Source organism: Oncorhynchus keta, chromosome 23, assembly GCF_023373465.1.
Source record: "Oncorhynchus keta strain PuntledgeMale-10-30-2019 chromosome 23, Oket_V2, whole genome shotgun sequence".
NCBI lineage: Eukaryota > Metazoa > Chordata > Actinopteri > Salmoniformes > Salmonidae > Oncorhynchus > Oncorhynchus keta.
The window spans coordinates 42,798,201-42,824,795 of NC_068443.1; the positions used below are offsets into that span (position 1 = coordinate 42,798,201).

Consider the following 26,595-nt stretch of genomic DNA (forward strand, 5'->3'; position numbering starts at 1 on the left):
CAGTCCTTATATAGCTTTCACCTGGTCAGTCTGTTGTGGAAAGAGCAGGCGTTCCTAATGTTTTGTACACGCAGTGCATGTCAAGTCTGTTTCCACCAAAGCTATTCCTTTATATACGGTAGTTAGTGCTCTTATTTCCCCAGGTTGTAGGTTCAGTCCTCTTGCTGCTTATGTCTCTCTTACAAGTTATGGAGCTAGCTCTGCAGCTTGTTTAGTTTAAGTGCTCTCTATACAAACACACACCTCCTATCTCTCCCATCTGTATATTCGCAGAGCGCAGGACATTCCATTCATACTAGCCCAATGGAACGTATCTCGCTGCCAAGCTCTTCTGGAATGTGATTAATGTTTTTAAGAGTCAATTGCACCCCCCTCCCCCATCCACACACCACCATTTCCCCCACCCTCAGCCCGTGTTACACCCCTCCCCCATCCACACACCACCATCCCCCCCCTCAGCCCGTGTTCCACTCCCTCCTTCCCCTCCCTGCAATACACCCCCCCTTCTCTATCCCTCAACTGTACCCCTCCCTCCTTTTCTCCCCTCTATGCGATTATCCTTCCATCTTGTCCCGGCATGTGGGGACTTGCAGCGGTTGAACAGAGAAGCCTTGTTCTGTGTCTGTAATAGGTTGGTTTGATTTATTTATTTTAGCCAGTGTGATTTTATCATAGCAGCGTGGTCCAGTGACTGGAGAGATGGAGTATGGAGTCTCCCGGAGGTCCTACCCCACGGCTCCCTGAGGGGTCTACGGAGAAACGTCCAGGTATAAGTTCTCCTGCTACACACTGGGGTTCTGTGTCCCCAAGTATTTCTGATGGCGCCAATGCCTTCTCAGCGGAAGTCGTCTGTTACCGAATGAATGGCCGGCGCACAACTCCCAACACCATTATTCAGTTAGCTGACGACGGCATGGTGGTAGGCCTGATCACCGACGACGATGAGACCCCGCCTATAGGGAGGATGTGAGAGAACTGGTAATGTGGTACCAGGACGGCAGCCTCTCCCTCCCAACATCAGCAAAACAAACGAGCTGATCGTGGACTACAGGAAATGGAGGGCCAGGCCAACTTCCATTCTCATCGACGGGGCTGTGGTGGAGATTTGGCACGGGCCCTCAGATCCTCAAAAGTTCTACAGCTGCACCATTGAGAGCATCTTGACTTGCTGCACCATTGAGAGCATCTTGACTTGCTGCACCATTGAGAGCATCTTGACTTGCTGCACCATTGAGAGCATCTTGACTTGCTGCACCATTGAGAGCATCTTGACTTGCTGCACCATTGAGAGCATCTTGACTTGCTGCACCATTGAGAGCATCTTGACTTGCTGCACCATTGAGAGCATCTTGACTTGCTGCACCATTGAGAGCATCTTGACTTGCTGCACCATTGAGAGCATCTTGACTTGCTGCACCATTGAGAGCATCTTGACTTGCTGCACCATTGAGAGCATCTTGACTTGCTGCACCATTGAGAGCATCTTGACTTGCTGCATCACCACTTGGTATGGAAACTGTCCGACCGCAAAGCGCTACACAGAGGGTAGTGTGTACGGCCCAGTACATCACTGTGGTCCTTCTGTAGCTCAGTTGGTAGAGCATGGCGCTTGTAACGCCAGGGTAGTGGGTTCGATCCCCGGGACCACCCATACGTAGAATGTATGCACACATGACTGTAAGTCGCTTTGGATAAAAGCGTCTGCTAAATGGCATATATTATTATTATTATTATTATTCTCCTTGCCATCCAGGATCTCTATACCAGGCGGTGTCAGAGGAAGGCCCCAAAAATGTTCAGACTCCAGCCATACGTCATAGACTGTTCTCTCTGCTACCACACGGCAAGCGGTACCGATGCACCAAGTCTGGAACTAACAGGTCCCTGAAAAGCTTCTACCCCCAAGCCATAAGATTTTAAGACAGATCAATAGTTAGTCCAGGTAGCTATTTGGTTAACAATTTAACTATCTGCGTTGATCCTTTTTGCACAAACCTTTTTCACTCATCACATACGCTGCTGGTACTGTTTCTCTATCCTGTTGCCTAGTCACTTTATTCCTAGTTATGTACAGATCTACCTCCATTACCTGGACTCGGTTCTGCTACCCCGTGTATACAGCCAAGTTATCGTTACTCATGGTGTATTTATTATTACTTTTCTATCGTCTCTTCTTTCTCTGCGTTGTTGGGAAGGGCCTGTAAGTAAGCATTTCACTGTAAGCATGTGACAAATAGCATTTTCATTTGAATGATAAAGGAGATTGTTCACTTTTTTAAAAACTTTTTTTTTTTTTTTACAATTCTGACCATTATATAAAATTAACGGACATAATAATGATATTGATTATGATCATTATGTTAATATAGTGAGTTATGGTGACTACTGGTATTTTAATTTAACCTGTTAATTTTGGGTGCTACCGCTGCTGCTGATGATGCTGTTGTGTCCTCCAGGGTGATCTTTGCCCTGGGCTTGTGCATGACTTTCATCAACATCCCGGTGGAGTGGTTCTCTGTGGGCTTCAACTGGACCTGGATGCTGCTGTTCGGGGATATCCGGCAGGGCATCTTCTACGCCATGCTGCTCTCCTTCTGGATCATCTTCTGTGGAGAGCACCTCATGGTTTGTCGCCGGTCTTTTCACCTCTCCCAAGTATTCTTCTGATGTCTTAGTATCTATCCATTTGAGTTAATATGGCTGAGTGTGACTTAAGGAGAATATAAATTTAGCCAACTCGGAAAGCGTTAAGTACCGTGAATACAAACTTGGAGCATGACGCGAGTGTGTAGGAGGGCGTTGGCTGACATTCTCCCGGAAAATCTGACGAGGTCGTCAGTTTGACACTAGCAAATCAGGAGCCAATCACTACAGAACAGGGGGTGTTCCCAAAGCATGTCATTGGTCCCACGTGGGGGAATATGGAGCGTCTTGATATGGAGCGCAGTTCACAATGGATGTATCTCACCAGTTGGTAACTTTTGTTGTTGTATTTTCTTGTGACAGGCAAATTTGCTGCAGCATAGCCTATAGTAATATCATTGCTTTAAATCAGTCCATTCAAATTGCATTTCTGTACCTTGTAAACTGTCGAGTAGACTTCTCCAAGTGGTTGCCTAACTTGGCCGTGGCTAGATGCAGTTAATTCGGAATGAAACGTGTATTCAAAACGTAGAGCTTTTGAGCGTTTTTATTTAAAATGCATATTTCGCTGCAGTTTACACCTGAGACTAGAGTTTTGTACTCCCTTTCAAACAATAATACAATTCTTTGTTTTTGGAACCTACGTAGGCTCATTTTCATTCGAAGAGAAATTCAAGCTTGACGACATACTGTATTAGGTTCTCAGTCAACTTACCTTGTAAAATAAAAATAAACAAGCTTGCTCTTGTTTGCTGAATGTAAAAGACGGCCGCCAAAATAAATGTTGAAAGGAGAGAATGTGTGATGGTCTGAATGGATATAGCAGTTATTTATTTAGACCGTAACTATTCAATCTTTGTTAAGACACAAAAGCCGTTGGATCCTATTCTAGTCCTATATTATTCAAGCATGTCGCTACAATAATAAAGAGAAGGTCGACACGCAACATTCTGAAAGGTGCATTCGGAAAGTATTCAGACCGCTGGACTTTTTCAACATTTTGTTACGTTACAGCCTTATTCTAAAATTGATTAAATAGTTTTTTCCCCCCCTCAATCTATACACAATGCCCCATAATGGCAATGAAAACAGGTTTTTAGAAATCTTTGCAAATGTATTAAAAATAAAAAAACAGATCACGTTTACATACAGTTGAAGTCGGAAGTTTACATACACCTTAGCCAAATATATTTAAACTCAGTTTTACACAATTCCTGACATTTAATCCTAGTAAAAATCCCTGTATTAGGTCAGTGAGGATCACTACTTTATTTTAAGAATATGACATGTCAGAATAATAGTAGAGAGAATGATTTATTTCAGCTTTTATTTCTTTCATCACATTCCCAGTGGGTCAGAAGTTTACATACTCAATTAGTATTTGGTAGCATTGCCTTTAAATTGTTTAACTTGGGTCAAATGTTTTGGTTAGCCTTCCACAAGCTTCCCACAATAAGTTGGGTGAATTTTGGCCCGTTCCTCCTGACAGAGCTGGTGTAACTGAGTCAGGTTTGTTGGCCTCCTTGCTCGCACACGCTTTTTCAGTTCTGCCCACAAATGTTCTATAGGATTGAGGTCAGGGCTCTGTGATGGCCACTCCAATACCTTGACTTTGTTGTTCTTAAGCCATTTTGCCACAACTTTGGAAGTATGCTTGGGGTCATTGTCCATCTGGAAGACCAATTTGCGACCAAGCTTTAACTTCCTGACTGATGTCTTGAGATGTTGCTTCAATATATCCACATACTTTTCCTTCCTCATGAAGCCATCTATTTGTGAAGTGAATTCGTCCATCCTGCAGCAAAGCACCCCACAACATGATGCTGCCACCCCTGTGCTTGACGGTTGGGATGGTGTTCTTCGGCTTGCAAGACTCTCCCCTTTTCCTCCAAACATAACGATGGTCATTATGGCCAAACAGTTCTGTTCTTTCCATCAGACCAGAGGACATTTCTCCAAAAAGTACGATCTTTGTCCCCATGTGCAGTTGCAAACTGTAGTCTGGCTTTTTTATGGTGGGTTTGCACTTTTCGCACCAAAGTACGTTCATCTCTAGGAGACAGAACGCGTCTCCTTCCTGAGCGGTATGACGGCTACGTGGTCCCATGGTGTTTATACTTGAGTAATATTGTTTGTACAGATGAACGTGGTACCTTCAGGCGTTTTGGAAATTGCTCCCAAGGATGAACGACTTGTGGAGGTCTACAATTTCTTTTCTGAGGTCTTGGCTGATTTTCTTTTGATTTTCCCATGATGTCAAGCAAAGAGGTACTGAGTTTGAAGGCAGGCTTTGAAATATATCCACTGGTACACCTCCAATTGATTCAAATGATGTCAATTAGCCTATCAGAAGCTTCTAAAGCCATGACATCATTTTCTGGAATTTTCCAAGCTGTTTAAAGGCACATTCAACTTTAGTGCATGTAAACTTCTGACCCACTGGAATTGTTATAGATTATTTCACTGTCTATTATTAATTGTTAGAAAAATTACTTGTCATGCACAAAGTAGATGTCCTAACCGACTTGCCATAACTGTAGTTTGTTAACAAGAAATTTGTTGAGTGGTTCAACAACTAGTTTTAATGACTCCAACCTAAGTGTAAACTTCGAACTTCAACCTTAAGTATTCAGACCCTTTACTCAGTACTTGTTAAAGCACCATTGGCAGTGATTACAGCCTTGAGTCTTCTTTGGCATGCCACTATGAGCTTGGTACACCTATATTTGGGGAGTTTCTCCCATTCTTCTCTGAAGATCCTCTCAAGCTCTGTCAGGTTGGATGGGGAGCGTTGCTGCACAGCTATTTTCAGGTCTCTCCAGAGATGTTCGAACGGGTTCAAGTCCAGGCTCTGGCTTGGCCACTCAAGGACATTCAGAGACTTGTCCCGAAGCCACTCCTGTGGTGTTTTCTTGGCTGTGTGCTTCGGGTGGTTGTCCTGTTGGAAGGTGAACCTACGCCACAGCCTGAGGCACTGCGCACTCTGGAGCAGGTTTTCGTCAAGGATCTCTCTGTACTTTGCGCCGTTCATCTTGCCCTTGATCCTGACTCGTTTCCAAGTCCCTGCCGCTAAAAGACATCCCCACAGCATGATGCTGTCATGCTTTACTGTAGGGATGGTGCCAGGTTTCCTCCAGACATGACGCTTGGTATTCAGGCCAAAGAGTTCAATCTGGTTTCATCAGACAAGAGAATCTTGTTTCTCAGGGTCTGGGAGTCTTTTATATGTGCCTTTTGGCAAACTCCAAGCGGCTGTCATGTGCCTTTTTCTGACGAGTGGCTTCCTTGTTGGTTCCAAACTTCTTACATTTAAATAATGATGGAGGCCCCTGTGTTCTTGGGGACCTTCAATGAATGCGTCAGTCATTTTTTGGTACCCTTCCCCAGATCTGTGCCTCGACACAATCCTGTCTCTGAGCTCTGTGGACAATTCCTTCGACCTCATGGCTTGGTTTTTGCTCTGATATTCACTGTCATCTGTGGCACCTTTATAGACAGGTGTGTGCCTTTCCAAATCATGTCCAATCAATTGCATTTACTACAGGTGGACTCCAAGTTGTAGAAACATCTCAAGGATGATCCATGGAAACAGGATGCACCTGAGCTTCATTTCGACTCTCATTGCAAAGGGTCTGAATAATTAAGGTGTTTCTGTTTTTTATTTTGAATAAATATGCTAACATACCCATAATGAAGTAGGGAAAAAATGTTATTTATGTGTAGATGGATTTAAAAAATATATATTTGATCCATTTTAGAATAAGGCTGTAATGTAACAATCTGGACAAACTGAAGGGGTCTTAATGCTTTCCTACTGCACTGTATGTGTTAAATAGGCCCTTGGATTATAAACAAATTCACTCAAATTGACTAACCTATCACTTTAACTTTAGGCTGCATGTCCTGCACAAATCAATGAACCATCAGCATTGCATGTTTTATCCCGGCTTTATTATTTGAAAGAGGTGTAATTCCAGTACATATAATGCAGTCCACATGCAATGAATAAGATAACTAGATGTTCCCAAGACAGCATACATCTATGGGGTTTTTAAGATTTGATGTCTTGTGTCTTGTGTAATGTAGCCTATCATACACTATATATATACAAAAGTATGTGGACACCCCTTCAAATTAGTGGATTCGGCTAAACTCACCCATTGCTGACAGGTGTATAACATTGAGCACACAGCCATGCAATCTCCACAGACCAACATGAGCAGTAGAATGGCCTTACTGAAGAGCTCAGTGACTTTCAACGTGGTACCATCATAGGATGCCACCTTTCCAAAAAGACAATTCGTAAAATTTCTGCCCTGCTAGAGCTGCCCTGGACAACTGTAAGTGCTGTTATTGTGAAGTGGAAACGTCGAGGAGCAACAGTGGCTCAGCTGTGAAATGGTAGGCCCCACAAGCTCACAGATCGGCACCACCGAGTGCTGAAGTGGGTAGCGTGTAAGAATTGTCAGTCCTCGGTTGCAACACTCACTACCGAGTTCCAAACTGCCTCTGGAAGCAACGTCAACACAACGTTCTTTTGGCCGAGCAGCCGCACAAAAGCTTAAGATCACAATGCCAAGTGTTGGCTGGAGTGGTGTAAAGCTTGCCGCCATTGGACTCTGGAGCAATGGAAAGGCGTTTTCTATAGTGCTGAATCACACTTCACCATCTGGCAGTCCGACAGATGAATCTGGGTTTGGTGGATGCCAGGAGAACTCTATCTGTAGTGTTTGGGGGAGGAATACATTTCTGGGGGCTGTTTTTCAGTGGGCTGAGTTCCAGTGAAGGGAAATCTTAACTCTACAGTATACAATTTACATTCAAGACTATTTTGTGCTTCCAACTTTTTGGCAACAGTTTGGGTAAGGCCCTTTCCTGTTTCAGCATGACACTGCCCTCGTGCACAAAGAGTGGTCCATAAAGAAATGGTTTGTCGAGATCGGTGTGGAAGAACTTGGCTGGCCAGCACAGAGCCTGTAGGGGGTGGGTCCCAAAGATCCTCCCCATTATTGATTAAGGGGACCTTTTAAGATTCCTATGTTTTTCTGCAGGCCTTATAATAAGATACTGTTTCTATGTGTCTAAAAACTCTGCCACTATACGTTGCACAAGCCATATATATATTAGTCGTTGTGGTTAAGCCCTGGCTGTTGCGAGAGTGTGCTTGCAGGCTGGGTGTGAGTCAGACTGAAATTAGATAAAGAGAAGTAACCCCGGTCAGATTTTGATCTTGTGATTCAAATAAATTCAGAGAAGCTACTGAAAAAGGTTGCCTAATAAGGTAACCTCAGGCTTATTGATACACACATGCATTGACGTACCTGATCATACCACTAGGGAGTGAACACGCACGTATAGCATGAGCTGTGTCTTTAGGTGGGGTGCAGAACTTACTCGGAAACATGTGCGCTATGTTCCTGTTGTCAACTTCTGTCTACAATTGCATTAATTAAGGTCTGAATGCTAATTTCACCAATGAGCCAATAATTGACAAGGAACGAACCCCAACGAGCCCTGACCTCAACCCATCGAATACCTTTGGGATGAATTGGAACGCCGACTGCGAGCCAGGCCGAATCGCCCCAACATCAGTGCCCGACCTCACTAATGCTCTTGTGGCTGAATGGAAGCATGTCCCCACATCTAGTGGAAAGCCTTCCCAGAAGAGTGAAGACTGCAAAGAGGGGACCAACTCCATATTAATGCCCCATGATTTTGGAATGAGATGTTCGATGAGCAGGCGTCCACATACTTTTGGTCATGTAGTGTATGTATTGGTTAACGGCACAATCATTTGGGCTTTTTCTGGCTTGGACTCAACATGTATTTTCGTGGGGCTCATTGGGTTCAGGTAACATTATATTTGATGTTTCTGGCCGATCAAGGTCTCCTCTATACATAGTGTACAGGCCTGTCCCCTCGACCTTTGCTCCTTTTTTGCATGACATCAGGACCACATCGGACTGATCCAGTTCGGTCATTGAGTGGGGCATTCTGATGAGTTGGGTTTGGGGGAGTCTGGACCGAATTTGAAGGATTTTAAAACTACCTCGAGTATCCATCGACTTACTATGACTAGTATCCATTTTAATTCAGTGGTCCTTCTGTAGCTGACTTTTAGTATCCATCGACTTACTATGACTAGTATCCATTTAGATTTAATTATATTATTAATTCGGCAGCAGGTACCCTAGCGGATAAGCGCGTTGGACAGGTAACCAAAAGGTCGCTGAACCCAGGTGAAAAGTCTGTGCCTTTTGAGCAAGGCACTTAACCCTAATTGTAAGTCGCTCAGGATAATAAAGTTGACTAAAATGTAAATGTATCCATGGTAGGTGGATTTATGTTTAACTGCATTTTTATTATTTTATCCCCCTGTCTTACTGTTCTGTCTCACTTTTTTTTATAATTCCCCCCCAGGACCATGTGGAGAGGAACCGTTTCTCGATCTACTGGAAGCAGGTGGGACCCATTGTCTTCGGCTCCTTCTGCCTCTTCATCTTCGACATGTGTGAGAGGTGAGGCTGAACACACACACACACACACTTCACCACACTGTCAAAACAAAGCTCAGAGATATTTAAATCCCCACAGATTTTCAGCGACCATTTCTGACGTATTGGTTTTCCCCACCAGGGGAGTCCAGTTGAAGAACCCTTTCTACAGTATTTGGGCTTCCGACGTGGGGACCGAGTTGGCTGTATCCTTTGATTACGTTGATGACCCAAAGGAGACTAAATTAGGGATGAATTCTCTTGTCTGAAAATGCAATTGTATTGTATATCCCCATACAAGTTTCAAGTGTGTCCTGAAATTCTTTATATTATCCTTTTTTTTCTCTTCAACTTAGGACCAGATTGTGTATCAGTATTTGACATCAACATACTAACATTAATCAGAGCACGTCTTCCTCTGTTAGTTTCACAGTCACAGCTCCCTCTCATCACTGTGTTCTGTCCTGAAGTTAGCAATAATTCAGTGGTGCTGGCAGTGCCTACTCCTGCCTTGGGCCATCTCTCCTCCTTATTTACCCTCTCCCAGCCTCCTCACTGTGTGTGTGTGTGTGTGTGTGTGTATTTTATTTAACACTTTAGGGGTAACCCGCAGGCCTAGGTGATGCAAGATTCATCAGAACAACCCCCATCAGAAACTAGTAGCAGCAAGAAGCTTTTGCTAAATCACTGCTTCACCTCTCTCCCTCTCTAGCAGTCCCTCTCTCTTTCGCTCTCTTTTTGCTCACTCTCCAGTCCAGTGGGAGAAAAAAAATCCCTTTAAGAAGTTGGTCGTGACAGGGAGACCCATGAGGCGATGCCCAGCGTTGTCCGGGTTACGGGAGGGTTTGGCCAGCCGGGGGTTTCCTTGTCCCCGGCTGGCTTCCTGGTTCGTGCGGCTGGCTTCCTGGTTAAGCGAGCAGTGTGTCAAGAAGCAGTGCGGCTTGGCGAGGTCGTGTTTCGGAGGGCTCATTGACTCTCGACCTTCGCCTCTCACGAGTCCATCGGGGAGTTGCAACTATGGGACAAGACTAACTACCAATTAGGGAGAAAGAGGGGTATAAGTACGAACTAAAATTAAAAACGATGGCCATCTCTATCAAGCATGGTGGTTTCTATTTCGTGTTCCTAGAATTAAGTGGAATGTCTGAAAATGTACTTTTACTGCTACTGTGCATTAAGATGTCAGGCTAGAACTGGGGGTCTATATATGGGGCTTCAGTTATGGTCAGTCCTGTCTAATGGTAAGAGTCTAGTCTTTCAATTAGCTTAATAAATTGTTCGATTACGCAATGTTGTATTAGTGTCACCATGCACGTTAGCTCCTTGACTGAGGTTGATTTACAGATGGCGTTCATCATCGTGGCGGGGATCTGTGCCTGTCTCTACTTCCTCTTCCTGTGCTTCATGGTATTCCAAGTGTTCCGCAACATCAGTGGGAAGAGGTCCTCCCTGCCCGCCATGTCCAAGGCCAGACGCCTGCACTATGAGGTTTGTGTGTACATAAATGTGTGCGTAAACAGTACATACAGTGCCTTCAGAAGTGATTCATACCCCTTGACTTATTTCACATTTTGTTGTTACAGCCTGAATTCAGTATGGACACCCAAGTGAAAACGTGTTTTTTAGATTTTGTTGGAAAATAATTCACATAAGTATTCACACCTCTTTGCTATGGCACTCCAAATTGAGCTCTTTGCTATGGCACTCCAAATTGAGCTCTTTGCTATGGCACTCCAAATTGAGCTCTTTGCTATGACACTCCAAATTGAGCTCTTTGCTATGACACTCCAAATTGAGCTCTTTGCTATGACACTCCAGATTGAGCTCGAGCTCTTTGCTATGACACTCCAAATTGAGCTCTTTGCTATGACACTCCAAATTGAGCTCTTTGCTATGACACTCCAAATTGAGCTCTTTGCTATGACACTCCAAATTGAGCTCTTTGCTATGACACTCCAAATTGAGCTCTTTGCTATGACACTCCAAATTGAGCTCTTTGCTATGACACTCCAAATTGAGCTCTTTGCTATGACACTCCAAATTGAGCTCTTTGCTATGACACTCCAAATTGAGCTCTGACGCATCCAATTCCCTTTGATCATCCCCTACAACTTGAATGCCAAAAGTGTGAAAAGCTGTCAAGGCAAAGGGGGGCTGTTTGAAGAATCTCAAAAACCAATCTTTTAAAAAAAATATAACACTTTTTTGGTTACTACATGATTCCATATGTGTTATTTCATAGTTGTGATGTCTTCACTATTATTCTACAATGTAAAAAATAAAGAAAAACCCTTGAATGAGTAGGTGTTCTAAAACTTTTGACCAGTACTGTATGTGTATATCTGGAGAAAGGTATGAAACCAAACTTTTCCAAGAGCACAGTGGTCTCCGTCATTGGGAAACAAAGCATATGGAACTGTCGAGACTTTGCCTAGAGCTGGCCGTCCGACCAAACTGGGCAAGAAGGGCCTCGGTCAAGGAAGTGAACGAGAACCCAATGACCACTCTGACAGAACAACAGAGTTCCTTGGCTGAGATGGGAGAACCTGCCAGAAGGACAACAGTCTCTACAGCACTTCACCACTCTGGGCGTTATGGGAGAGTGGCCAGACGGAAGCCATTCCTGAGGAAAAGGCACACCTGGAGTTGGCAAAAAGGCACGTGAAAGACTAAGGTTAAAAAAGAATATAAAGGCAAAAGATTCTGTGGTCTGATTAGACAAAAATGTGACACTTTGGCCTGAATGCAAAGCAGGCACAGCTCATCACCCATCTAACACCATGCCTACCGTGAAGCATGGTAGAGGCAGCATCATGCTATGGGTATGCTTTTCAAAGGGCAGGGACTAGGAGACTTCGAAGGATAGAGGGAACAATACAGGTAAATCCTTGATAAGAAACTGCTTCAGAGTAAAACGTCCTTAGACTGAGGCGAAGATTTACGATTCAACAGGACAATGACCCCTAGCGTACAGAGCAACACTGCAATGGCTTCAGAACAAGAATGTCCTTGAAGTGCAGCCAAATCCCATCTGAAAATCTGTGGAAAGACTTGAAGATTGCTGTTCGCCGCCGCTCCCCATCTTTTTTTTTTTTTTACCCCCTTTTTTTCCTCCCCGATTTCGTGGTATCCAATTGTTAGTCTTGTCTAATCGCTGTAACTCCCGTACAGACTCGGGAGAGGTGAAGGTCGAGAGCACGCATCCTCCAACCAAAACGCACTGCTTCTTAATACAGCGCGCATCCAACCTGGAAGCCAGCCTCGCCACTGTGTCGGAGGAAATACCATACACCAGGTCAGCGTGCACTGCGCCCGGCCCGCCACAGGAGTCGCTAGTGTGCGACGCCAAGCCCTCCCTAACCCGGATGACGCTATGCCAATTGTGGGCCTCCCAAGTTCAAGCCTGGGCTCAAACCCAGCGTCTCTTGTAGCATGCAGTGCCTTAGACCACTGCGCCACTCGGGAGGCCGTGCTCCCCATCAAAGTTAAGAGAAAATGTGCTGAGCTGATATAGATATACCCAAGGCGACTCAAAGCTGTAATCGCCGCAAAAGGTGCTTCTACAAAGTATTGACTTAGGGGTGTGACTGCTTATGTGAATGAGATGTATATATCTCCTTTTCAATGCATTTGCTAACATTTCTAAAAACATGTTTTCACTGTCATTATGGGGTATTGTGTGTAGATGGGTGAGAGAAACAATTTAATCCATTTTGAATTCAGACTGTAACAAGATGTGGAATAAGTCAAGGGGTATGAATACTTCCCGAAGGCACTTTAAGTCCCTGTCTAAATGTGTGTACCCTATGTACCTAAATCACAGGAGTATGGTGACTGCTTAATTGGGAAGGATGGGCAAGTGGTAATGGCTGGAGTGGAATAAGTGGAATGGTTTCAGACACATGGTTTCCATGCGTTTGATGCAATTTAATTTGCTCCGTTACAGAAATTATGAGCAGTCTTCCCTTCAGCAGCCTCCGCAGACTTAAACATTTGTATCTTCAAAGAATTTGGTGTGTTTTATTTTTTCATGGATAGTAGTATTAACTCTAATCTTCCCCTCGAAGGGGCTCATCTTCCGGTTCAAGTTCCTCATGTTGGTCACTCTGACCTGCGCTGCCATGACTGTCATCTTCTTCATCATCAGTCAGGTGAGTTCTGCCTGTGTGCCTCCAGGGGTATCCCAGAATCCTCTGGAGAGGGTTAGGTTTTGAAGCAGGGTCATGCTAATTAGGGAACTCATTACAAAACGTTTTGTATCGGAAATCGAAAACCAACTGTTATTGGACCAAGTTCAGATAGTTTCGTGGTGTTTTCTTAAATGTTGTACCTACTGAACACAACCCATATTGTGTGTCTAGGTGAATGAAGGCCACTGGCACTGGGGAGACTACATGGTGCAGGTGAACAGTGCCTTCTTCACAGGGATCTACGGCATGTGGAACCTCTACGTGTTTGCCATCATGTTCCTGTATGCTCCCTCACACAAACGCTACGGAGACGAGCAGTCCAGGGGTGAGTCCAGCTGACACCCTGCCTCTAAAGGTCAATAGGTCAAATGTTATTTAAAGGTCATCATAAAGAGTTCCAATACACTTCACTGTGGCGAGCAAATATTGACTCCTTTTTGAGGTAGTAACGTTACTTTCAGATGTATGTTTCCTGTGGACATTTCAGTCTAAGGGAATCTGGTGTGTCTGATGGACAAAGAATCTCAGAGAAGATCCTGGGAATCCTGTTAAAACCTGTTTCAAGACTAAAGAAACTCCCAGCTCAGAGTAGCTTATAGGACAGGGGTAGGTAAACCCTGGTCCTGGAGTGCCACAGGCACTAAATATTTTTTTGATTCAACCAATCTGGTAGACCAGGTGTGTTGAATTTAGGCCTGAACTAATCAATTACCTCAATTGGTCAGGTGTGGTGCCTAGTTGGAACAAAATCCTGCGGCACTCCAGGAACCGAGTTGCCTACCCTCGTTATAGGAGGACGTTAAGACACTGCCCAGGCAAACTCTGAGCCAGGAGTAAAAACAACAAAAAAAAAAACTGCGGTACTGCAACATTGACATGGTTATTCCTCATCATTTGCAATAATCTCTACGAGGCATCGCCAGCTGTGGAATCTAGCGCGCTTCAGACAACCACTGTGAATGTGACTACATCAAATGTTGCAATGGTAAAATGTTGAGCTTTCCTCTGACACCATCACTTTGCTTACTCTTAGTTATTGCCTAATATGTTGACATGCACAACTTTTTTTTTTTTTAACCAATTCTCATGGTTGTTGAAAGCGGACATTGGACAATACTACCGTGATAGCAACACACCCGTCACTCCCGTTTTAACAACTCTAAATCACTTTGGCTCTGTAGGCATAATTCAATACCTGGAGTTCAGGAAACGGTTCCCTGAAATGTGTTAGCCTGGAGTGGTATCTCGCCTTATCTCTTTCTCCCTCTCTGTCCATTTAATCAGGTCACTGTTTCAAAAGACAAAGTAATAAATGACGTCTGCCGTGAACATAAAGAGCAAATTGACGAGGAAAAGGTTTTAACAAAAGCTGTGTCTTTAAAAAAAAAAAAAAAAAATGCATTGCAGCGTTAAAAGCCTGCATCGGGGACAAAATAAGTCCAGTTTTATTCATTGTGACTGAAATGGGAAGCACAACAGCACAAGGTTTGTTCAGAACCATTAGGGCTCTCGGGATAGAGCTCTTTTCTCAACACTTTTCAACTGAAGACAAGCTTTTCTTGTATCGCTCCGTTTTCTACCGTTTGGTGCCTAACGAGCCCGACGCAGATGACCCAGATGTACTGTGTACTGATTTGTCTCTATTGGTCACTGTGCTCTGTTCAGGAGCCAGTGGGGAGGACATCCAGCTGACCACCACCATCACCCATGTGGACGGACCCACCGAGATCTACAAGATGACGGGCAAAGAGGCCCAAGAGTAGCCCACCCCTGGACCTCCCACCTTCTAATACCTACCCTACAAAAGTCCCTCCCTCGAACCCTGGCTCTGCTTTCTTTAACCAAATCCCAATGTCCCCCTTCCAGTCACTGTCCCAAAAGTTCAAAAGCAACTTTTCTGTAGGCCTACGGTCCATTTAATTTCATTGCAGACATGGGGCCGGATTGTATAACAATCTTTGACATTTGACACAGTCTGTTAACTATCAGTGTTTGTAATGTTGTTGCGCAACTGTACTCTTTCTTAAGAAGTCCAGATTGTGGACAAGCTGCTTTTGAAATGGAAACGAAGTAGAAGGACACCGTCTGGTGGCCATAAGAGGGAGTTGTGGAGGAAATCGTGCTCCAGGTAATGTTTCCTTCAGGCACAGTTCTAGGATCTGTTTACCCTCCCCAAATCATAAATGTATCCATTATATATATATATATATATATATATGCCATTTAGGGGGAGGGAGTACAAATCTGACCTTAAATCAGTGTCCAGTGGTAACTGCATTCAACCCCAGGGCATTCTGAGGCGTAACTGGTTGCCTCACTGAAGAAAATTAATTTGTTATTTAGAGGGAACAAATGTTTGTATCGATGTTGTTTCTGACCACCTCAGCAGTTTTACATGAAAATAATCAGTAGGATCTACATATGCCTCATCGTACAACGTCCAACATGGCCACTTTCGGAAGATCTGTCAAAAGAAAGCACATCTCCGCAAGTTGTCATTAATAACGACAAGCTTTATTGTCACTTCTGTCTGCACTCACTCTATCCTGTACACGTCCATGGAAAGTTATAGACTACTGGATTCACTTGTCTATCACTTACAAGTGGGGGGGGTTTGCCTTTTTGGATTGTGGGGAAAATGTACAAACCACAAGGTCTTTTTTGTGAAACACCAAGTTCATTGCTACCGTCTAGATATATATTTTTTATAAAGTGCTTATTCTCAACTGTATGGAATATTGACATGCTGTATAACTTACTGTCTGTTGGCAAAAGATAAAGTTTTGAAGATTGAATTACACTATGCTAATTTAACTAACTTTATGCCATGTCTTTTAATATTTGCTAAGTAAAGTATATTCACTCACATTTTTGAATTGAACTTTCTTTGTCAGTTTTTTTTTTTTTTTTTATAATGTTCTTAATTAATGTATCAGACAGTACTTATAATTTAATTGGAAAAACAAACCGTTTTGCAAAAGAATTACAAAAGTTTACTGAACATGGGAATTATTCCTCTTGTACTTGCAGTAGTTTATCTTCTACCTTAGCAACTCAATGAGCCTGGGGGGAGAAAAGAGAACCGTTTTTCACAAATTTGTCGTTTCAATATTCTGTTGACAGGAAGTGTTGCTACAGTATTAGAGAAATTAAATATGGAGTACAACGGTACAATATGTCATGCTTTACAGGCTTCCTCTTTCCTCTGTCTCCAGTCAGTGCTCTCCATAGTCCCTGGAAGCAGCCAGTTCCTCCAGTATTTTTCCTCTCACCTGTAGCAGTGGAGAGGCTGGTGGAGGACAGTTCTTTCTCTGCTGCCTTGGTCTCTCCTGCTACATGGCTGCTTTGAAGGAGTGCATGTTCCCACCAGTGGTCAGCACCTCATCACCGTAGGCTGCTGCAGTGAGGCCTCATGCCAGAAGCATGCCATCCTGAGGGGCCACAGAGCTCACTGGCGGCTCTCTGGTTGAAAGGGGGAACCCCAGATGTTTTCTCTGTGTTGGACAGGCTTAGCTCCTCTAGAGTACTTTTAAATAGCTGCCCGTATCAAGGACCTGGCCAAAGATCTGGTCTGCCAGACAGGAGACATGTGAAGTCCTAGATGCTGAAGTGTCTGCTGCTTATGGAAGTAAAGCTTCCATTAAGTGATAAGGACGGGGAGCTTTCGAAGGCAGTGTAAGCATACTCATGGATTCCCACTTATCGAGATCAAGTTAAAAAAAAAACTCAGGTGAAATCTGGTCTGAAAGAAACCATGGCAACACAAACAAAAAGTTGGAGAAGAGAAGTTATATTCTCATCCATTACTTTTTCCTTTCAGATATCATCCATGAAAAGTATTGCTTCATGAGATAACAAATCTATAGTATAATTGCTTGGTGTAAAACAAGCACAGCCAACATGCCTGGATTAAACTTTTTGTTATTCCATTTCTACTCAATGTTCTATAAATTTGGGCTTTTTAAAATAGATTAAATGGAAATGTCTCACCTGACGTGAAATTGCGGTTCATATATGAAAGCTAACTAATCTTTGGCAAACAATTGTCTTTCTAAAAGAAGTTGCTGTTTCTTCGCTGTGATTGTAGAAGGAACTGAGAGTTGAATCAATGTTGTTTCAACAACTTGTGAATACATTGATTTAACCGGACTAACAGGTTGTTACAACAATGTAATTTCAACATAATCATCAGAACTATGTATATGTTGAAATTGCATAAACATCAAATATTTTTTTTATCCTTGATCCAATATAAAAATACACCCGTTTTATTAGGTACACCACCCCGTTCATGAAAATAGATTGCTCCTACAGACGGAGTCACGTGGCCGTGGCTTGCTATATAAAGCAGGCAGGCTGGCATCTAGGCATTCATTTACTGTTTGTTTTAACATTACAATGGGCAAAACGAGTGACCTAAGCGACTATGAGCTTGGTATGATTGTCGGTGCCAGACACCCAGGATTCAGTATCTCAGAACCCTCCTGGGCTTTTCACGCACGACCATGTCTAGGGTTTTACCAAAAATGTATCCGACAAAGTAAAAACATCCAGTCAGCGGCAGTCCTGTGGGCGAAAACAGCTCATTGATGAGAATGTCATGAATTTTGCAAGTACTTTAAGAGGCGGGACAAAAACAGACAAATAATGGCGCAGTCAATAGTGGTGTGCAGAACGGCATCTCGGAACACACAACTCTTCGGTCCTTGTCACGGATTGGCTATTTCAGCAGATGACCTCACCGGGTTCCACTCCTATCAGCTAAAAACAAGTATTTTACTGGGTGACTTTCACTTTTACTTGCTTGATTTTCTTTTTTAAGGTATATTTACTTTCACTCAAGTAGCTGTATCCATGTGGAATAGAGTCGTTGGCGCTAAAAGGTGCGGCAAAGCATTTAATTTATGGGTGTTGTTTGTGTCTATCAGAAAAAAAGATCAACACCAACCCTGATCCTTTGGTCATATGCACGCCGTTCAAAACACAACACCGAGGCAATCTACACCGGTCACAGTTGTTGCCGTTTCCTTTCAGATCTACAAGATCACCGCTCGCATGATCGCCGGATTGCTCCATCACCACTGGACCCCCTTCCTCTCTCCGCTACTGGATTGTCTGCATTCCTCTGTGTGTGCAAGTCTATGCACCAGTTAACCCACTGTTCCTTGGCCGTCATTGAAAATAAGAATTTGTTCTTAACTGACTTGCCTAGTTAAATAAAGGTACAATTTAAAAAAAATCTATGTAAATAGCTGTAGGCTGCTGTCAGACGACCAGAAAGACGGACCATGGAGACTAGAAGGAGACTAGAAGGGCATATTGAGCGTTTTTATGCCCCGGTACTAGTTAGTGACCAGTTAACATTGAATGTAATGTTGGACTCAGTCTCTGTCATGCACAATCAGTGAAGAGGCAGTGCCGAGACTGAAAGCTGCTGATGTTCTTCCCGGTTTTTGTCAGTTGTGGTGGTCTGACTACGAAGCCCAAATGTAAATACTGTATGACCTGGAAATAAAAGTTTACTAATCAAAGTTCACTGTGCCCTCTCTGGCCAACGAGATGTTTATCTTCGGGAAAAATCGTGATCAAGTTTGTCCTTCAGAAGATGAAGTCTAATAAGAAGTACTGGGAAGGCATCTCCTCCCCGAGTGTGAGCAGTTCCTCAGACAGGGCAGGCCCCGAGTCGGCAAGCTGTTACTCTCCTTCCACAGCAGGAGTACCTCGTATGGGGGAAGTTGCCAAGCGGTGCTCGTGTGTCATCTCGGAGCACTGCCATTGTTGAGCCCACCTCCGCCCACTCAGCCCCAAATAACATTCTGGTAGGGAGAGTCATAACACCCATGTGGGGAGGTCGCTGGGTCCCAATGAAAGTCCTGAACGCGTCACTGGACCCGGTCATACTGTGCCGCAACACAAAGCTAGCGGAGGTCTCTCCTTGCCTAGCAGTTGAGGATATGCCTGTCCCTCAGGGGCTGCAGCGACAGTGTGACACCCCAAGTCTTGCCACTTCTCCACAAGAGTCGGCTGATCCCACACAGCTGCTGAAGCACTGTGGTTTGAGCGGTGGGAATATCGAGGCATATGTATCTGCTGAGTGGAAAGCTGGCCGAGATCCTCGTGAAGTACCAAGATGTCTTCTCGAAGGACAAGCTAAACTGTGGGGAGGGACGAAGGACTTTGTGCACCGCATTCACCTCCGACGACCGTCCTTTCAGGCTTTCCTACTGCCGTGTCTCTCCTTCACACTATCGAGTTGAGAGAAGTGTTGAGCAAAATGGATGAGAAACTCATCACCAAGTGAGTCAGTACGCCTCGCCACTGGTCATGGTCTGGAAAAGGAACTGGGATCTGCACTGACTTCTGCTTGCGCAACGCGAGGACCATCAAGGACATTCACCCTTTGCCACCTCACCTGGCTGCACTTCTAGGTTTGGAAAAGACTGGAAGTGGATTAAAGACTGATTAGTCTATGGTACAACAAATTTGTAAACGCCAAAGGGCATTGATTGGACAGAGTCCCCTGTTATTGATAAGGGAATCAACTTAGATGTTGTGAAGTTTGAGTTATTTTCATACTATCCACACTTCCTTCTGCATTCCCCCTCAAACATCCCTTGCCCCCTTACCTCGTCCCTGTCTACTGTATCCATGTGGAAGAGGTAGGTTACAAAAACATATTCAACCCTATATGTTAATACACCAATATTGAGTTTATATTGTCACTGACATTGTAATATTATGATCTACTAGTATATTGGGATATTTATGAATTTCTTCACTTTTCATCTGTTGATTTGTGAACGCTGTACATGCTAGCAAGCTAGCTAGCTACTTTACTTTCTACTGTACGCTACATGTTGTCATTGGGCTAGCATGGCTATTCAAGTCCCCTGTTGTTCATTTGTACGCTACATGTTGTCATTGGGCTAGCATGGCTATTCAAGTCCCCTGTTGTTCATTTGTACGCTACATGTTGTCATTGGGCTAGCATGGCTATTCAAGTCCCCTGTTGTTCATTTGTACGCTACATGTTGTCATTGGGCTAGCATGGCTATTCAAGTCCCCTGTTGTTCATTTGGCATTGGGCTATTATTCAAGTCCCCTGTTGTTCATTTGTACGCTACATGTTGTCATTGGGCTAGCATGGCTATTCAAGTCCCCTGTTGTTCATTTGTACGCTACATGTTGTCATTGGGCTAGCATGGCTATTCAAGTCCCCTGTTGTTCATTTGTACGCTACATGTTGTCATTGGGCTAGCATGGCTATTCAAGTCCCCTGTTGTTCATTTGTACGCTACATGTTGTCATTGGGCTAGCATGGCTATTCAAGTCCCCTGTTGTTCATTTGTACGCTACATGTTGTCATTGGGCTAGCATGGCTATTCAAGTCCCCTGTTGTTCATTTGTACTTTACAAAGGAGTTGGTTCACAAGGGCAGCACAACATTTCATTTATGGATGTTTGTTTCTTTATCAGGTATGTCATGTGTTTTTGTTTGATATTTTGACAATATTTTACTGTTAGTTTAAGTGCATGTCATGTGTTTTAAGTGCACGTCACTGTACATTGCACTATATTGTGTCATCTAGGTAGACAATTGTTGTTCTTATTTGCGGACCTGTCTACTGTATCTATGTGGAAGAGAGGAGTTGGTGCATAAGGGCAGCACAACATTTCATTTATGGGTGTTAGTTTTTTTTTTATCAGAAAAGATCAACACCAACCCTGAGCTTTTGGTCATACAGTGCATTCGGAAAGTATTCAGACCCCTTGACTTTTTCAACATTTTGTTTACGTTAGTCTTATTCTAAAATGGATTTAAATAGTTTTTTTTCCCTCCCTCACCAATCTACACACAATACCCCATAATGCCAAAGCAAAAACAGTGTCGTGGAAATTCTTACACGGGAACATTGAAAGTCAATCTTAAATGAATCATTGTTTATTATCAGTGAGCTGGAGAGGTTCCAGCCAACTCAATGCACCATTGTACACATGTCAATCAGGAGCTCTGCCTGGGCAGACCCAGCAGTTGTTTTATATATACGGCTATACACATACAAATACATATTTGCATGATTTAGCATAATTAATTCATAATTACCATCTTGTTTCATTCATGTGACTGACCAATACTCTTTCATAACATGTGACAGACCAACACGTCTTGAGGCTTCTTCTCTCTAAGCTGAGACCTTAACTGAGATATCGTTCGTTCGCAAAAACCAGGTCTGGGCGTACTGCCAAATAGCAGCTACTGATAGTGAGGATTTGTACAGTCAGACACTTGCATGAACACACACATTGGTTTATATAACAGCACATGAATAGAACACAGACATTAGTTTTAAGAAAAGCACAAACGTAAAAATTCCATTACAAGATGTTTTTTAGAAATGTTTGCTAGTTTATACAAAGTAAAAAATGGAAATACCACATTTACATAAGTACTCAGAACCTTGTTGAAGCACCTTTAGCAGCGATTACAGCCTCTAGTCTTCTTGGGTATGAGGCTTCAAGCTTGGCACACCTGTATTTGGGGATTTTCTCCCATTCTTCTCTGCAGATCCTCTCAAGCTCTGTTAGGTTGGATGGGGAGCATCGCTGCACAGCTATTTTCAGGTCTTTCCATAGATGTTTGATCAGGTTCAAGTCCGGGCTCTCGCTGGGCCACTCAAGGACATTCAGAGACTTGTCCCGAAGCCACTCCTGCATTGTCTTGGCTGTGTGCTTAGGGTCGTTGTCCTGTTGGAAGGTGAACCTTCACCCCAGTCTGAGGTCCTGTGAGCTCTGGAACAGGTTTTCATCAAGGATCTCTCTGTACTTTGCTCCGTTCATCTTTCCCTCGATCTTGACTAGTTTCCCAGTCCCTGCCGCTGAAAAACATCCCCACAACATGATGCTGCCAAACCATGCTTCATCGTAGGGATGATGTTCTTGATCACCTCCCTGACCAAGGCTTATCTCCCGGGCGGACAGCTCCAGGAAGAGTCTTGGTGTTTCCAAACTTCTTCCATTTAAGAATGATGGAAGCCACTGTGTTCCCAGGGGACCTTCAAGGCTGCAGATATTTTTTGGTACGCTTCCCCAGATCTGTGCCTCAACACAATCCTCTCTTGGATTTCTATGGACAATTCCTCATGGTTTTTGCTCTGATATTCACTGTCATCTGTGGCAACGTTTATAGACCGGTGTGTGCCTTTCCAAATCATGTCCAATCAATTGAATTTACCACAGGTGGACTCCAATTAAGTTGAACATCTCAAGGATGATCAATGGGAAGCAGCATGCACCTGAGCTCAATTTCGAGTCTCATAGCAAAGGGTCTGAATACTTATGTAAATAAGGTATTTCTGTTTTCTATTTGTAATAAATTTGCAAAGATTTTGAAAGACCTGTTTTCACTTTATTACGGGGTATTGTGTGTAAATTGATGAGGAAAAACAATTCTAAAATTGATTAAATAAATGTTGTGACTTTTTCCACAAAACAAAATGTGGAAAAAGTCAAGGGGTCTGAATATGTTCGCAGAGGGAACCTACACCGGTCAAACCAACATCACAGCGGAAAGTTTCCAACACCTTGTAGAATGCCCCGAATAATCCAGGTTGTTCTGGAGGCAAAGGCGGTTCCGACCTGATTCTAAATGGGTGTACCTAATAAACTGTATGTTGAGTTGGGTGGTTTATTTATTTATTTGTTATTTCACCTTCATTTAACCAGGTAGGCTAGTTGAGAACAAGTTCTCATTTACAACTGCGACCTGGCCAAGATAAAGCAAAGCAGTGTGACACAGACAACAACACAGAGTAACACATGGAGTAAACAAACACAGTCAATAACACAAACAAGTCAATGACACAGTAGAAAAATAAAGTCTATATACAGTGTGTGCAAAAGGCATGAGGAGGTTGGCAATAAATAGGCCATAGTAGCAAATAATTACAATTTAGCAGATTAGCACTGGAGTGATAAATGAGCAGATGATGATGTGCAAGTAGAGATATTGGTGGGCAAAAGAGCAGAAAAGTAAATAAAATAAAAACAGTATGGGGATGAGGTAGATAGATTGGGTGGGCTATTTACAGATGGACTATGTACAGGCTGCAGCGATCGGTTAGTTGCTCAGATAGTTGATGTTTAAAGTTGGAGAGGGAAATAAGTCTCCAAATTCAGCAATGTTGCAATTCGTTGAAATGTAGATATGTTGAATTTCATATTTCATTTAGACCTCGTTTCAATGTTAATAGTAAAATGGTGTTTGAATAAACGTCATGCCGTCAACCTAAATAGAGGTATATTGAAATAAAATGTAAAGCCACAGTCCAATGATTCCTGCCTGAACAGTGACTCCTGGTACACTTCTCAAAAAAATAAAGGGAACACTATAAAATAACACATCCTAGATCTGAATGAATGAAATATTCTTATTAAATACTTTTTTCTTTACATAGTTGAATGTGCTGACAACAAAATCACACAAAAATTATCAATGGAAATCAAATGTATCAACCCATGGAGGTCTGGATTTGGAGTGACACTCAAAATTAATGTGGAAAACCACACTACAGGCTGATCCAACTTTGATGTAATGTCCTTAAAACAAGTCAAAATGAGGCTCAGTAGTGTGTGTGTCCTCCACGTGCCTGTATGACCTCCCTACAACGCCTGGGCATGCTCCTGATGAGGTGGCGGATGGTCTCCTGAGGGATCTCCTCCCAGACCTGGACTAAAGCATCCGCCAACTCCTGGACAGTCTGTGGTGCAACGTGGCGTTGGTGGATGGAGCGAGACATGTCCCAGATGTGCTCAATTGGATTCAGGTCTGGGGAACGGGCGGGCCAATCCATAGCATCAATGCCTTCCTCTTGCAGGAACTGCTGACACACTCCAGTCACATGAGGTCTAGCATTGTCTTGCATTAGGAGGAACCCAGGGCCAACCGCACCAGCATATGGTCTCACAAGGGGTCTGAGGATCTCATCTCGGTACCTAATGGCAGTCAGGCTACCTCTGGTGAGCACATGGAGGGCTGTGCGGCCCCCAAAGAAATGCCACACCACACCATGACTGACCCACCGCCAAACCGGTCATGCTGGAGGATGTTGCAGGCAGCAGAACGTTCTCCACGGCGTCTCCAGACTCTGTCACGTGCTCAGTGTGAACCTGTTTTCATCTGTGAAGAGCACAGAGAGCCAGTGGCGAATTTGCCAATCTTGGTGTTCTCTGGCAAATGCCAAATGTCCTGCACGTCCTACACGATGTTGAGCTGTAAGCACAACCCCCATCTGTGGACGTCGGACTCTCATACCACCCTCATGGTGTCTGTTTCTGACCGTTTGAGCAGACACATGCACATTTGTGGCCTGCTGGAGATCATTTTGCAGGGCTCTGGCAGTGCTCCTCCTGCTCCTCCTTGCACAAAGGCGGAGGTAGCGGTCCTGCTCTGCTGGGTTGTTGCCCTCCTACGGCCTCCTCCACGTCTCCTGATGTACTGGCCTGTCTCCTGGTATCGCCTCCATGCTCTGGACACTACACTGACAGACACAGCAAACCTTCTTGCCACAGCTCGCATTGATGTGCCATCCTGGATGAGCTGCACTACCTGAGCCATTTGTGTGGGTTGTAGACTCCGTCTCATGCTACCACTAGTGAAAGCACCGCCAGCATTCAAAAGTGACCAAAACATCAGCCAGGAAGCATAGGAACTGGTCACCACCTGCAGAACCACTCCTTTATCTGGGGGTGTCTTGCTAATTGCCTATAATTTCCACCTGTTGTCTATTCCATTTGCACAACAGCATGTGAAATGTATTGTCAATCAGTGTTGCTTCCTAAGTGGACAGTTTGATTTCACAGAAGTGTGATTGACTTGGAGTTACATTGTGTTGTTTAAGTGTTCCCTTTATTTTTTTGAGCAGTGTATATGAGGGGTAATGCACTTACTTGAAAACAAGTTGACCATCCAGTAGCCTAACTCTTATGTACCCTGCTTAGCCTTGGAAACAAGTTGTTCAGCTGAGCTATCATGTCAACACATTTAGACATTGATCAGCTTCCATACTCACTTTTTTACACACCTAAATAGCAGTTAATATTTAAAATTAACTCAGAACTTTTCTTACACAAGCTATGTGTTAAAGTTAATTCGCCAGGAGTAAGGTTGTGTTTATGTAGGCTACATTGACATCTGATTTGCCCAAAGGACATCATTTTAACGTGACGCTAGGTATACTATCCTTTGTCTGTGGCTGATTGGCTAGTTGCCATTAGCCTTATAAATAAGATTCCAACCAGCCATTACTGCTTAAAAAAGACGCTATTGCTCTCTAAAGCCTTTGTAAACACTGTCTGTGTAAGAAACGCTATTGCACAGACAGAGGGCGCATTGGAGGCGCCAATAAATAAAGGAGCAGAGACCGCAAAACATAACATTCTCAAACATCCGCGATGTTCCTTCCCACTATTCTGTGAATCTCCATTTCTCCACCCGTCACGGTTCGTTTGTTTTCCTCGCGACGCGGAGGAGAGCGTATTCCTACGCGCAAATAGGTGGAGAAAATAAAAAGTGAACGATATTGACTATAAGCGACAGCCAACACAGTGTGAAAGTGGCACCAGTTGGCATTCCCAAAGACCGTCGTTTGATCTGCTTTTCATAGCTGTCCCCATAGAGGGCTGTTACTGAGGGAGGTGTCCTCCTAGTTGGTGACGGTTACAGTAGGCGACACGGAGCCTGTACGTTGTCCTGGCCAGGTAAGTGTGTCGTGTCAGTCTACCTTGGAAGTCATAAGGGTTTATCAATAGGCCTATAACATTCACAGTTTTACGCGCTACAAAACGTTCAGAAAGATAACTGTTGCCATTCAAATGTTAGTCTTCATTTGTACTCCTGCGTCACCCATATTGACAACATAAAATATTGACATTGTTGCCAATTATGCGTGCATTCAGACATATTATGTCACATTTCTAGCGTGCGTAATATGCGAATAAATTATTGCCGTGAGAATGGCATGCTATGATTTTGGGCGTCGACAGTAATCGCACTTCTGACCAAGAACGAGTTGCAATAGTCTAATTGTGTAATAGACACTGTACATTGTGCGGTTCATCTTTCCAATTCGTCTTTCAACAGACCATGCGGGGCGACTTGTTAGCGAACCATTGTTAATCATATGCATACAGTAGATCATCAGATCTCTTGTGAAAAGGTAATACATAGCCTACTGTACTAAACCAGTTAGCCGAGCAACCATTACATGGCA

At 43.7% G+C, this 26,595-nt stretch overlaps 2 protein-coding genes across 7 annotated transcripts in view; both read left to right on the forward strand.

Moving 5' to 3' along the window:
- Positions 1–16,195, forward strand: part of wls (Wnt ligand secretion mediator) — a 28,520-nt gene extending 12,325 nt beyond the window's left edge. For 4 of the 6 annotated variants that reach the window (XM_052477282.1, XM_035800547.2, XM_035800548.2 and 1 more), the window contains 7 exons: positions 2,457–2,625; positions 9,064–9,161; positions 9,238–9,343; positions 10,482–10,625; positions 13,205–13,288; positions 13,499–13,652; positions 14,993–16,195. In XM_052477282.1, the coding sequence (XP_052333242.1) occupies positions 2,457–2,625; positions 9,064–9,161; positions 9,238–9,343; positions 10,482–10,625; positions 13,205–13,288; positions 13,499–13,652; positions 14,993–15,090 (853 nt within the window). In that variant the 3' untranslated portion in view covers positions 15,091–16,195. The remainder of the gene's footprint in view (positions 1–2,456; positions 2,626–9,063; positions 9,162–9,237; positions 9,344–10,481; positions 10,626–13,204; positions 13,289–13,498; positions 13,653–14,992) is intronic. The other 2 variants (XM_035800549.2, XM_035800550.2) reach the window with 1 other exon arrangement.
- A 9,478-nt stretch (positions 16,196–25,673) lies between these two features.
- Positions 25,674–26,595, forward strand: part of gng12a (guanine nucleotide binding protein (G protein), gamma 12a) — a 56,156-nt gene continuing 55,234 nt past the window's right edge. The window contains exon 1 of the mRNA XM_035800556.2: positions 25,674–26,083. The gene's annotated coding sequence lies outside the window, so the exon portion shown is untranslated. The remainder of the gene's footprint in view (positions 26,084–26,595) is intronic.